This window comes from Cetorhinus maximus, chromosome 10 (assembly GCF_964194155.1).
Source record: "Cetorhinus maximus chromosome 10, sCetMax3.hap1.1, whole genome shotgun sequence".
In the NCBI taxonomy this organism is placed as follows: Eukaryota; Metazoa; Chordata; class Chondrichthyes; order Lamniformes; family Cetorhinidae; genus Cetorhinus; species Cetorhinus maximus.
In genome coordinates this window covers 127910317-127924187 of record NC_135888.1, presented here as the reverse complement: position 1 = coordinate 127924187, position 13871 = coordinate 127910317, and the positions used below count along the sequence as shown (strand labels likewise).

The window sequence follows — 13871 nt, the reverse complement described above, 5'->3', positions numbered from 1 at the left end:
TTGCCTGGATGAGTGCAGCTCCAACAACACTCAGGAAGCTTGACGCCATTCAGGACAAAGCAGCCCGCTAGACTGGCACCCCATTCACCTCAGTAAACATTCACTCCCTCCACAACTGACACACTTTGGCAGCACTGTATACCATCTACAAGATGCACTGAAGCAACTCACCAAGGCTTTGACAGCAGCTTCCAAACCCACAACCTCTTGCAGTAGTTGAAGAAGGCTGTTCACCACCATCTTCTCAAAGGTATTTAGGGATGGGCAAAAATGCTGGCCTAGCCAGCGATGCCCATGTCGTGTGAAAGAATAAATAAGAAAAAAACATTCAAGTGCCTCAACAGCAAAATAAAGTATAATGGTGACTATAGTGCTGGGCTACCAACCTGAAAGTCATGAGTTCCAATTCGGCCATGTTATGTTGAGAAATTGAATCTAATAAATCTCCCCATTTGTAGGCCAGCACCAGAAAACTTGTGGTAATGTCCCTCAGAGAAAGGCACTTACTTTGTGGCTTCAGTGGGATGCTAACCTAAACCACGTGGTTAACCTTTAGCCATCTCTGAAGTATATACTTGCTTCAATATAGAATTCTTAAGGCAGGTGGGGATGAGCAATAAATGTGGTTCTGACCAGGGTTAGCAACTACCTGAGAACAAATACATTGAACATAGGGACCATATTACTTCCTTCACTGACAATAAAGCATGCTAACTATTAGCATTGTTGCTAATTTTATTCATAGCATTGATAATGCCTTTGCAATTGGAAATATTTCCAGAAAGAAGCTTTTTAATGGACAACCATTTTATTGTAACTATTTTTGAACAAACTATTGAAGTTGTTAACAATCTGGAACCAGAATCAAAGGAAAATATTTGACATTCTTGAATAATATCATGTCAAATATTGAACATGTGGCTTTGAAGGAAACTTGTTTCAACCCTCTGAGTACCAGCTTGTCTCAGGGTCAGCACACTTGCTTCTGAGAAGCAAGGTCACAGTTTTGAGCCTTGTTACTTGCAGTCTAGGCTGAGAGAGTGCTAACTGTCGGTGTGTTGCCGAGCACGGTGATTAAACTCTGAAAGTGTGCAAGAGGCTTTCACATGTCCTGACGATGTGAAAGACACTGAAAATTCATCCCAAATTGATCTAAGTAAAGCTAATTTTTATTTGGGTATGTAGCTGACACCTGTTTCATGGGCATTAATGATAGGGAAAGGGGTGGTGACAATTCACACTTGACTTCCATTCCTTTAATCGTGCCGATATTGCTACAGTGGGAATAAGACTGATGGAGCATTTCCCACTATCTCCGGCTCCACTTTCTTCCAATAACCCATCCAAAGGGCACCCAGTTCCAACAGCACCTGAATGAGCCAGCAATGGGTCATGCAATCTCCCAGCAATGATGGACGGAGCGTTGTGATGTTCCCTGTAGCACATTGTGGAAACGCCATGCTTAGTATAGATGTGAGTCATACACATCAAACCTGGCTATTGGCTGTATGAGTGAATGCCATAAATCGAGGATGTTTGTATGCCATTTGTCATTTTTTTCAGCCTGATCTGTCAATATTATTCGTTAATTGTGATGATGTTGAATATCACAGGGAGCAGACAGGGAGAAGGGAGTACACAACGGAACACACAATCTTCAGACACTGTAAGTACATTGATTCCGAGTCATGAAATTGCACCCTAAATTATCAATATCTACAACATTTGTAAAATTATCGATGAGAAGAGACGCAATAATCGATCACATTATTAGAAGTGATTAATTTCTGTCTTGCAGGAACTGGCTCCTTCAGAGGAAGATGTTTCACCTGTCATCTATGCACAACTAGCGCAAGCACAATATAAATAATCTTCACAGGAGAGACGGTAATAGCTTGGAGTCAGATATATAAAATATAACATGTTTCTGTGAATTAATATTTTTAACCACAGAAAAAACTGGAGCTTTCTTCCTATGCACCTACTCTGATTTAAAATAATCATTGCCTCATACTTTTGAAACATGAAAGCAACTTGCAATAGAAATTGTTCTCTTGATATGGTTTCAACAATCATTTCACAGCTTCTGCAGATACTGTGTAAAAAAGGTTTCATTATGAAAAATAAATTGAATGTTCCATGGTGCTCTGCCCACTCAATTAATATCTCAATTGTAATAACCAACAATGAGGATTCAACTATGCAATGTGTCACTAAACCTTGAGTTTCTCTTTATCTGATTGGGTCACTGTGGAACATTCATCCTTTTAACAGCAAGCAATATTTAATCAATTCACTCAGCGATCTTTGGTTACTACTGTGAGTTTCACAAATCAACCTCATGAATGCTTTTGTTATGCAAATATATTTGAGAATACGACAATCTTTTCTCAGAAGAAACAAATAACCCGATGAATACAGATACTTAAATATTGTCTGTTGGTTTCAGGCTCATATTCTTAGGTGGAAATGATGACAGTACATGCATTAATGCTTTCAATCACATGTAATGGATTCTGAGTCACTGTGCTATTTCCTCATGCCATACTGAAGTGAACAGGATTTAACTCCACCATTAGACCATTTCCCAAATCTACATTAGCTGATGGTGTAATGATGGATTTGAAATTTATAGGCAGATGTTGGCGCAGTGGTAATGTCACTGGACTAGTAATCCAGAGGTCCAGGCTAGTGCTTTTGGACCTCAGTTCAATTCCCATCGTAGCAGCTGGTGGAATTTGAATTCAGTTAATAAATCTGTAATATAAACTAGTCTTAGGAATAGTGATGGTGAAAAAACCCATCTGGTTCACTAATTCCCTTTAGGGAAGGAAATTTACTGGAGTCCAGCAATCTCATCACTCCAGCTTGGGAGGTAGTGGTCAGTGCCAATGCTGCACAGAAGAGGTTGGCCATCTAGTGCAGAAAAAGGATGAATGATCTCATCTGTGCTGCCAGGGTATGGCAACAATCTCATCCTCTAAACTCACACTCACAAGGCCATCACACATTCACTGGCTTCTTACTCACTGCCAGCTCAAGGGACATCACAACTCATTCCCTCACATTTCCGTCTGGCCTCATCTCCTTTGGAGGCTGCCTCTTCAGCCCTCAACATCTTGAGACTACTTCTATAGATCAACATGTGACCGCCCCACATACTGGGAAACCCACTTTCCCCAGTCCAGCCTTCACCCTGCAGCCTCTTCCCTTACCTGAGGCCTCTTCTCCCCCTCCCCAAAACAAGCCCGCAGCCTGTAGCTTTTTTTGATTTGTTCATGGGATGTGGGCGTCACTGGCCGGGCCAGCATTTATTATCCATCCCTAGCTGCCCTTGTTCAGAGGGCATTTAATAGTCAACCGCATTGCTGTGGGTCTGGAGTCACATGTAGGAAAAGAACATAACAGAAATTCTGTGATAGGGTGAAAAGCAGGAGAGAGTAAATGAAAACAGGGGTGATGGTGGAAGACAAAAGGATATGGAAATGGGACAAGTAAAGAAACAAAAGATGGGTCAGGATGAGTTGTAAATGGGAATAGCAAAATTAACACCAACATCCATCAATGGAGCAGCAGTGAATATGAAAATGCTACTTGCTGTTAATCCATAACCCTGTATAAAATTCATCAGTTTTCTGATCAGTTTAATTTAACTATGTATAAGTGAAAATTATGGTGAAGTATTTTGCAACTGTAATATTGCCCATTCTTCCTATAATAGGTAAATTGCATATATTTTCATTTTTGACTTAAATTATTTAATTTTTAAGCAGAAATTCTTTGTGGATCATGGATACAGGATGGGTTCAAGATGCATCACATCTTACTTCAAATGGATTAATTACACAGTATAAAATTTTATGAAATGACTTCTGCTACAATCATCACAGGAAGTGGTGGAGTACTTTACTGAAAATGTTTATTGTACATTTTATATTTCCCAGTTCCCAGTGAGGCAATAATTTCACATATTGAAAAACTGTTGTGCAGTTTTACTTCAGGTGGTTCTACATTATTTATAATATATATTATATCTCTGTATCTACATCAAAATGTATATTTCTTACAGGGAAAGAGACTGAATCTGTGAAATTAGTCTATAATTTGCCTGCAGCAGAACATCAGGTGTTTTGATCTTAAGTTTTTATTCATTCGTGGGATGTGGGCTTCGCTGGCTGGGCCAGCATTTATTGCCCATACCTAGTTGCCCTTGAGACGGTGGTGGTGTGCTGCCTTCTTGAACCGCTGCAGTCCATGTGGTGCAGGTACATCCACATTGCTCTTAGAAAGGGGGTTCCAGGATTTTGACACAACGACAGTGAAGCAATGGCGATATATTTCCAAGTCAAGATGGTGAGTACCTTGGAGGGGAACTTCCAGTTGGTGGTGCTGCCCTTGTCCTTCTAGATGGTAGTGCTCATGGGTTTGGAAGGTACTGTCAAAGGAGTCTTGGTGAATTCCTGGATCTCGTAAATGTTTCATATTGCTGCAACTGTGTGTCAGTGGTGGAGGGAGTAAATGTTTGTGGATGTGTTGCCAATCGAGTGGGCTGCTTTGTCCTGGACGGTGTCGAGCTTCTTGAGTGTTATGGGAGCTGCACTCATCCAGGCAAGTTGTGAGTATTCCATCATACTTCTCACTTGTGCCCTGTAGATGGCGGACAAATGTTGGGAGTCAGGAGGTGAAATACTTGTCACAGGATTCCTAGCCTCCAACCTGCTTTATAGCCACAGTATTTATATAACTAGTCCAGTTCAGTTTCTGGCCAATGGTAACACATGGGATGTTGATAGTTTGGGTAAAGTCATTGAACACCAGGGGGCGAAGGTTAGATTCTCTCTTGTTGGAGATGGTCATTGCCTGACACTTGTGTGGCGCGAATGTTACTTGCCACTTGTCAGCCCAAGCCTGGATATTGTCCAGGTCTTGCTGCACTTGGACATGGACTGCTTCAGTGTCTGAGGAATCATGAATGGTGCTGAACATTGTGCAATCATCAGCGAACATCCCCATAGGTCACTCCCCTCAGGAAGTCCTGCAATGATGTCCTGGAGCTGAGGGCACTGACCTCCACCGACCACAACCACCTTCCTTTGTGCTAGACATGACTTCAACCAGTGGTGAGTTTCCCCTCTGATTCCCATTGACTCCAATTTTGCTAGGGCTCCTTGATGCCACCCTCAGTCAAATGTGGCTTTGATGTCAAGGACAGTCACTCTAACCTCAACTCGGGAGTTCAGCTCTTTTGTCCAATTTGAACCAAAGCTGCAATGAGGTCAGGAGCTGAGTGGCCCTGGCAGAACCCAAACTGGGTGTCATCGAGCTGGTTATTGCTAAGGAAGTCCTAGAGGAGTAAAGAAAGTGTAGCGGAGGTGGAGCAGGGGGGTGTGGGGATGATGTCTTAAAAAAAATAGTTTGGAGAGCAAAGACGGGGCATGCAAAAACACTGGTGGGCAAGATAAAGGAAAATCCCAAGGCGTTTTATAAATATATTAAGGGCAAGAAGACAACCAGGGAAAGAGTAGGGCCCATTAGGGACCCAAGTGGCAATGTGTGTGTGGAGCCGGAGGACATAGGTGAAGCTTTGAGTGATTACTTTTCATCTGTGTTCACTATGGAGAAGGACAATGTCAGTGTCGAAATCAGGAAGGGGGACTGTGATACACTTGAACAAACTAGCATTGAAATGGAGGAGGTATTAACGAATTTAGCTGTGTCCTCTCCCAAGCCAGCAATAAAATGGTTCTCTGTAAATTTCATTGTACTGATGAGACTGAGAGGATCAAGTGAAGTTTATATCACCCAGTGTTCACTATTTCTCCTGAAATGTTCAACACGATTAATGCATATTGATAATTTTACCAGATTCTAGTAAAGTGGGTGTTATTTTGTTATTTGTTTGTAAATAAATAGGAAGTAATTGTTGTGGGAATGTACACCTGGGGTGACACATTTTACTGCAGCACTGCAGTCATGTGCTGCGCAATAATGCATCAGTCCACCAGCCACATGGAGAGCTGAAAGAAATACACCAGAGGAAGCTCCAGTGTTTTGAGTTTAAAATGTGATTATTTTTACTTCTGGGAATCAGAAGACATAACATGGCGGAAGCAGGTTTTCTGTAAGTAAAAATCCAAACGTTTTAAATGAATTTACTTAGCTGAAAAATCAACGTGAACTACTGCCAAGGAGAGAGGGGAGGGTTTTCTCCCCGTTGTGCGGGGTGGGCGGGAGCGGGTGTGGATGGGTGCGCAGCCGATCGCCGCCCGCGATTAGTTGTGCATCGCCATTTTAGCCAGCATGACATTGGCCTGGAAGCGCTCAGCGCTACCTGTGCGGGCGGGTGGAGGAGGGAGAATCGGGGCCTGCGCTCTTTCGTGCATGTGTGCGTGAAAGAACGCAGAAATCTCCCTGACGCACGGAGCTGCCTCAGGGATGTTAATTTGATTTTGAAAACTTGAAAAAAAGAATTTAAAAATTAATCAGACATGTCCCCTCATGTGACAGTGTCACATGAACTGGGGCATGTCAATGAATTTTCATAAAAATTTTTATTACAGTTATAAACCCTTCATGAAACCCCATCCCGCCATTGGTTGAGGTTCCATGAAAAATGTGAAGGCCGCCTGGGCACTTTGCCTGCCTGCCAAGGTTGGACGGGCAGCCCTGTCAACTTCTTCAATGTGTTGATAAATGACCTTAATAGACCTTTGACAGTTTGGCGGGTGCGCATCCGGCTCAGGCACACGCCCTCCGAGCTGAAGATCAGAACGACGCGTGGTTACATCGGGACGCACGCCCAACGTCACCGCGCGTCATTTTACACGTCGGTGAGCGGGGTCCGCCTCCCAATGCCGACCAGACGATTCAGGCCACAGGAAAACAAAATTGACGCAGCTGCAGCAATGTACATAAAGCTCCAACCCAGGGTGAATTGAAAGGCTGATGATGTCTTACAGAATTTGAGAACATTAAACAAAAGTGCAAATTGACATTCAGTAACTTCCCAAAAAGATAGTGAAGAGGAAAGGGTCATGACCAGCCACACCTTTTTGTGGAGAGGAGGGAAAGGGTTAAATTTAATTAAAAGCTGCGGGCTCAGTGAAGTCAACAGTAGAAACCCAGACAGTTTGCAAAGTTCAGTCCACATCTCTGGCCAGCCAAAGTCAAATCATCTGAACTACTGATGTGGATTTCAAGGACTGAGGCAGGAATCAGGTGAGCCTGTTGATGAGGCTATAATGAGGTCTAGAACCCAGTGTTCCTGGTGGAAACCATACCAAGCATCAGGCAGCAGGTTATAGCTGAGTAAGTGTGGCTTGATAACACTGTTCACAACATCTTCTGTTACTTTGCTGATGATTGAGAGCTGGGTGATGGGGTGGTAGTTGGCTGGATTGGATTTGTTCTGCTTTTAATGGACATGAGTTACCTGGGCAGCTTTCCAAATTTTGAGGTAGATGCCAGGTTTGAGGCAGCACTGGAACAGCTTGACTAGAGGCATAGCTATTTCTAGAGCACAAGTCTTCAGCACTAAAGATGGGATTTTTTCCAGGGTACATAGTTTCTGCTGTATCCAGTGTGTTCAGCTGTTTCTTGATATCACATGGAGTAAAATGAATGGTCTGAAGACTGGCATCTGTGATGGCGGGGACCTCAGGAGGAGGCCGAGATGGATGATCCACTCAGCACTTCTGGCTGTAGATGGATGTAAATGCTTCAGCCTTGTGTTTTACTCTGATATCCTTAGTGTCACCATCATTGAAGGTAGGGATGTTGGCTGAGCCTCCTCCACCTCCTGTTAGCTGTTCAATTGTCCACCACCATTCATGACTGGATGTGGCATGAATGCAGAGCTTTGATCTGATACTTTGTTTCTGGGATGACTTATCTCTGTCTACAGCATGTTTCTAACAGAAAGTCGAGGTGGGCATTTTGGACAAATCTTTCCTGAAATACCATTCTTCATGGATGCTCAATGATTGGAGCCCTGTGCTGAAGTGTTTTAGGAGCTCACTAATTTCAATGAATTCTGGGGCTGTTATGACTTCTGATGTTGGTTTTATGCACAGGCTTCAAGCTCCTCCTCCTCCTCCTCCATTTTGATCAGCCACAAGCCGGGGACTCCCATGAGTCTGTGGGGATGTTTGATCTCTTCAGGGATCTTTGAGGACATCACTGAAACATTTCTGCTGTCCTCCTGGGAGTCTCCTACCGAGACTAATTTCTGAGTAGAGCAGCTGCCTTAGAGGTCTACTCTCAAGCGTACGAACAATATGTCCTGCCCAGGGGAGCTGGTTTTCAGTGATTAGTGCCTTGATGCTGGGCAAGTTGTCTTGGGAGAGGATGCTGCTGTTGGACTCCCTTTTTTCCATTGGATTTTGAGGATCTTGTGAAAGCATCGCTGGTGAGACTGTTCCAGTGCTTTGAGGTGTCTGCTATAGGTTGCCCAAGTCTCTAAAGTATATAGGCATACAGGGATCACTGCTGCCCAGTAAACCATGGCCTTAGTCTCGGGTTTGAGGCCCTGGTTCTCAAATACTCTTTTCTTTAATTGGCTTCCTGTGTGTGTGTTTGTGTGCGTGTGTTTGTGTGTGTTTGTGTGCGTATGTGTGTTTGTTGGGTGATCTAATGGAAATGTTCTGTGCTCTGTGCACATTCAGAATAAATTAAAACTAGGATTTTTTTTCATGATTTATACTGCAACAATATTTTTCAACCACGCCCTCTTCTGGTGAGGGTCCATGACATATCCATTGTGGTGTGGGTTTCCCCAGATACCATCCAAACACTGAAACTTTGATCTGACTTCAGTTTTTCCAACAGGTTCAGAGGTCAAGGTCAGCAGTCTTGCTCTGCCTCACTTACACTGATGGAGCAGAGCTGAGAGTCCATGTTATTCTACTTTTCAAACGCACGTGTCTGTCATCTGGTCTAACTCTTCAATGCAGCAAGGAACAAGTGCTGATAATCGGTACAGGCACAGTTGGAACATAATCATGGGATTTTACCTGCCACTATTTGGAATAAATCTAATTGATCTGTTTTTCACAGTTGAGACAAGTCCACAGTGGCCTGTGGTGGGCAGTGATGTTACTCTCAGCTGCACAATCTCCAAACTCTCAGATACAGACTGTCTTCACTGGAAACAGAGAGACTCATCTCCGCAGAACAAGAGGAAAATTGATCAATTCCAACTAAACGACACAGTCTATCTGATAGTCAAACATGTTGCAGTAGAGGATGGGAAATTTTATGACTGTGAAGTGAGGGAAAATGGATTCATCATTCTCACAGGAAAAGCACATGTTTCTGTGGATAAGAGTAAGCGCAGTTTCCTCACAGTGGACATTAAACTGTTACTAATTTTTTTTTAATTCATTCAAGGGATGTGGGTGTCACTGGCTAGGCCAGTATTTATTGCCCACCCCTAATTGCTCTTGAGAAGGTGGTGGTGAGCTGCCAATATCAAACGATTATTTATAATCCCATGAAAGCATAAGAATTTTCATAATATTTTTCTGGTTAATTATAAGGTAGGTTTATGGGGTTAAGTATAGTTGGGTGTGTGTGATTTAATTACATTTGGAGTCAAATAGACTGCAAGTTTGAAATCATCAAAAGAAAAGCTAGGTGCATGACATGCAAATGAGTAAACGTGGATGCTGGCTTAGCATGTAAGGTGTGAAGTCAATTTGCATTTTTTTAGATGAATGAAGAGATTTGGATTTCAAAGGGATCTTAGTCTGTTTACAACTAGTCAGATAAGTGTGACTAAAGGAAGGTATTTATTTTTTCCAAACGTTTCTGACAATGTATATATTGGCAACATGAATGTTTTTATATTGTGAGGAATATTCCATTTCAGAGACATTTGGAACAATAGAATTTACATATTAAAAAGCGAGAAACATGTATGAAGGAGAATGAAAGGCTATGTGTCAGAAGGCCATGTAAAATCTAACAGGAGTGTGTGAAATAGCCTTCATGAAGTGCCCAGCAATTGTGCATGAGTCTGCGATATAACAAAACTGAAGTTTGGGAAAAACCATTTGGAATTCGACTGTCCAAGGTATTATGTTAACTTGCTGAGTTTGTTTTAAATCTAAAATCTATTTTGGGTCATTGCCTTAGATGGGGTGTAACTGGGGGTCAGGTTAATTAGGAATTTTAGGAGGTATTAAGCTATGAACTCAAAATTGAACAGGCAATGTAAAATTCACTTCAATTGCACTTTTAATTGTTTTAAGTGGCCCATTAATTGTTGGTGGGCGTGCTTCCGTGTCCCGTGTGTGCCTGCCGACTGAAATATTGCACCAGTGTGCGATGATGTCGGGATGTGTGCCCGATGTCTTCTTGCGAGATTTAACGCTGTTCCAGTCAGGCATGCTCCCGGCACTGGCGCATAAAATTCGGGCCTCTGTGCCTGAATCATCAACAGTCTGACCTGCGATGAGAATGTGCCAACAGTTCATTCTGAGGATCTGTCTGTTTGGCATCTCAACCACAAATGACTGTGGCTGTGTGCACTTTTGCAGTCCGTTTCCTTGTACCATCTTTGTGCGGTGATCTGGTATGCACACACTTTAAACTACGTTCAACTGTGTCGCTCCGTTGCAATAGAATATCATGAGCTTCCGTCTGGATTGGGAATATAAAGGACAGGAGAGAGGTATGGACTGCCTCAGAAACATCACAATTGATGAGTGAGGGTAGACCATCTCCCTGTGGTGTGGCACGAGGATTGAGCATGGCGATTTGAAAATCTTACTTGGTTGCATTGCACTTTATAAGTGATGCTTTGACTGCCTTGGTCCGTTCTGCAAACCCGCTGGACTGAGGGTAGTGCGGAAATGATGTGACGTTTTTCACACCGCGTTTTGTGCACATGACCTGGAAGGAATGTCCTGTGTTATGACCACTGCCGGTGCTAATTGCTGCGCAAACCAAATCCCAGAGGGAAACTTGACTTATGGGCCATACCCTTTTTTGGTATTCTGAAAATGAGAAGACATTCTGATCTCAGCAGTAAAAAGTCCGTCACACTTTTGGGATTTTAAAGATTAAAAGTAAAAATTTTATTGACAAGAATAAAAGAAAATTAAGCACACAATATTACGGTTGCACAATTAAGGTTAGTCTTACAAAACATTCCCCAAAAAGACTCTCCACTTGGTCAGACCCCCAAGTAAACACCTTCCAGGCAACACTCCCTAATAGATGTTTAACTATAAAAAAGTCCAGTAATATTACCCATGGCAAACTGCTGTAGCTTTAATAGAGGCACACCACATGCCCTCTCAACTTTCTCCCACTTTGCTGTGGAATCCAAACCTCAGAATAAAACTGCTTGTTGCAGCCAAAGACTTTTCTGGCTTGACTGGATGGCTGGTTCAAACACCACCTCCTCCCAGCCCAGAGCTGACAGCTCCCAACTCAGCTTCAGCTGCTACCAACAGTTCAAACAGCTACATCTCCAACTGCAGCTCAACAGCTATCCTAAGATCCCTGCATTAACTCTAAAATAAATTTTTCCCCTTTCATCTCAGGTTCCATTATGTTCACACCTCTTTGAAACTCAAATCCTTCCAAATATAAGATCTTTCATGTTTCCATCTTATCTTTGCTTTCGGGTCCATATAATATAATATCCCACCCTTATATTTATCTATGGAACTCCTGAAAGATGCAAACATGTTTCTTTCTAACCTCTGAGTCCCCTTTGATATTCAAACAAACTCTCAACTTATCTAAAAATGCAAATATTAGATCTAATGTAACATCTCTATCCTGTTCATCTTTTACGCCCCCTTGACAACCTGTCTCATATTAATCCCTGCCCAGCTTAATTAAATCACAACACATACACACACAGTCACACAGAGCCTTTTCCACAGAATAACACAATATTCCTCAAAAATATTGCTTAAAAAATCCATATCTCACACCTCCCTCCTTGACAAAAAATGAACCATCATAATTCCAAAAAGAGGGTTTCATTTTTCAACCCATTTCTTACTCCTTACCACATTTAAGTATGCAAACAAAACTATTATGCTATAGGGTACATCTGTTAAACATTAAAATATATACAAATCTTTTGTAAAAATAGAGTTCATTCCAGACCATTCTCTATGTGCCAATATCCAAGTTCGATTGAATTTTAAATTCTTGACAATGCACTTGCTGCAATCAAACTTTCCCATCCAGCCACATGTTTAATTTGTATATTAAATGATTGCAATAATAAACTCCACTGAAGCAGTTTTGCGTTTTTGGCCTGAAACTTTTCCAGAAAACTCAAAGGATAGTACATATAGTATAGTCTCTGAAGAATTGTTTGCAACATATACTTCAAAATGTTGCAAAGCTAACACCAACCTTCAAGTCTCTTTCTCTATAGTTGTATATTTCTTCTGGTGTACATTCAACTTTCATGGGAAATGTCCTACCGGCTTCTCATTTCCCGTTCACCTTCTTGTAGCAACACAGCAACAACACCCACATCACTGGTAAAATCAGGTGCTGATAGAACAGGTGTACTTGTACAACTTCCAAGCTGTCAAATGCATTCGGACACTTCAGTGTCCACTGGAATTTTCTGTTCTCTTTTAAGTATCCAGTCAGTGGAGCAACTGCACCACTGAGGCTTGGCACTAATTCCCAATAAAATCCTAGAAATCTCAAAACTTCCTATTTTGCTGTAGACACTGAGAATTCTACAATAAGTTTCACTTTTGCATCTCGTGGGGCCACTTGACCACGTCCAACAGTGTGGCCGAAATATGTGACTTGCGGTTTTGCAAATTCACTTTTAGCCAAATTTACAACCAAATTGGCTTCCTGCAGTCGATCAAACAGTTCCTTTAAATGTTGTAAATCTTCCTCCCACATTTGACTGAATACTATCAAGTCATCAATATACACAGCACAATTGCTCCGCCCCTCAGCCACTTTGTTAGTCCCTGAAATGTTGCTGTTGCAATATTCATACTAAATGGCATTACTTTGCTTTGATATAGACGATCCAGTGTCACAAAAGCTGATATCTCTTTTGCCCTTTCCGATAAGGGTGCTTGCCAATATCCACACACCAATTCAACCTTTTGTGATAAACATTGACTGCCCCAATTTCTCATTACAATCCTCCAATCATGAAATAGGATATGAATCTGCTTTTGTTTCTGCATTCACTTTTCAGCAATCAATACATAGTCTTTGTGGTCCACCCAGTTTCGACACCATTACAATGGGCGAACTCCATTTACTGTGACTGGGCCCTATGATGTCATTTTGTAGCCTGAATTGAACATATTTCACACTTGAGCTAATTTTCCTGGATTTAATTTGTATGGGTATTGCCTTATTAACTCTGACTCCCCCACATCAACATCATGTCTAGCATATATATATATATATAAATATATACAGTATATCATGGCAGCAATACTAACACTTTATCCCCAGCCACAGAACGATGAGCCTTTGCTCTCTAATCTGTCTTTACCTTCATTACTTGTTGAGGTATCTTTAAATATTTCCTAGCAAGCTCACACCTATTACTTAATCTCTCTCTGAATTTCATCACAAAATCCAGGAGAGTTCTTTCAAGTTTAGACCCACTAATTTATCCTGAATCTGTTTGAGAGGTCCCCTTAATTCATGACAATAAATTAACTCAAAAGGACTGAAATAAAAGCAAAATACTGCGGATGCTGGAAATCTGAAACAAAAAGGACTGAACGCTGCTGACTCATTAGGGGCGTCTCTAATAGTAAACAACAAGAATGGAATCCCTCGATCCCAATTGTGTGGATAGTCTTGATTATGTGCTCTAATGATAGTCTTTAAAGTCTGATGCCACCTTCCTA

The 13871-nt window shown here is 41.8% G+C and overlaps 1 protein-coding gene across 2 annotated transcripts in view; it reads left to right on the top strand.

Moving 5' to 3' along the window:
• Positions 1–13871, top strand: part of LOC144686004 (uncharacterized) — a 93458-nt gene that overhangs the window by 73349 nt on the left and 6238 nt on the right. The window contains exons 15-16 of one of the 2 annotated variants that reach the window (XM_078551120.1): positions 1614–1666; positions 1799–2154. The exons of the other annotated variant lie outside the window; for it this stretch is intronic. Of the exons in view, the coding sequence (XP_078407246.1) occupies positions 1614–1666; positions 1799–1870 (125 nt within the window). The 3' untranslated portion in view covers positions 1871–2154. Of the gene's footprint in view, positions 1–1613; positions 1667–1798; positions 2155–13871 lie in introns of those variants that run through there. 2 annotated transcript variants of the gene reach the window in all.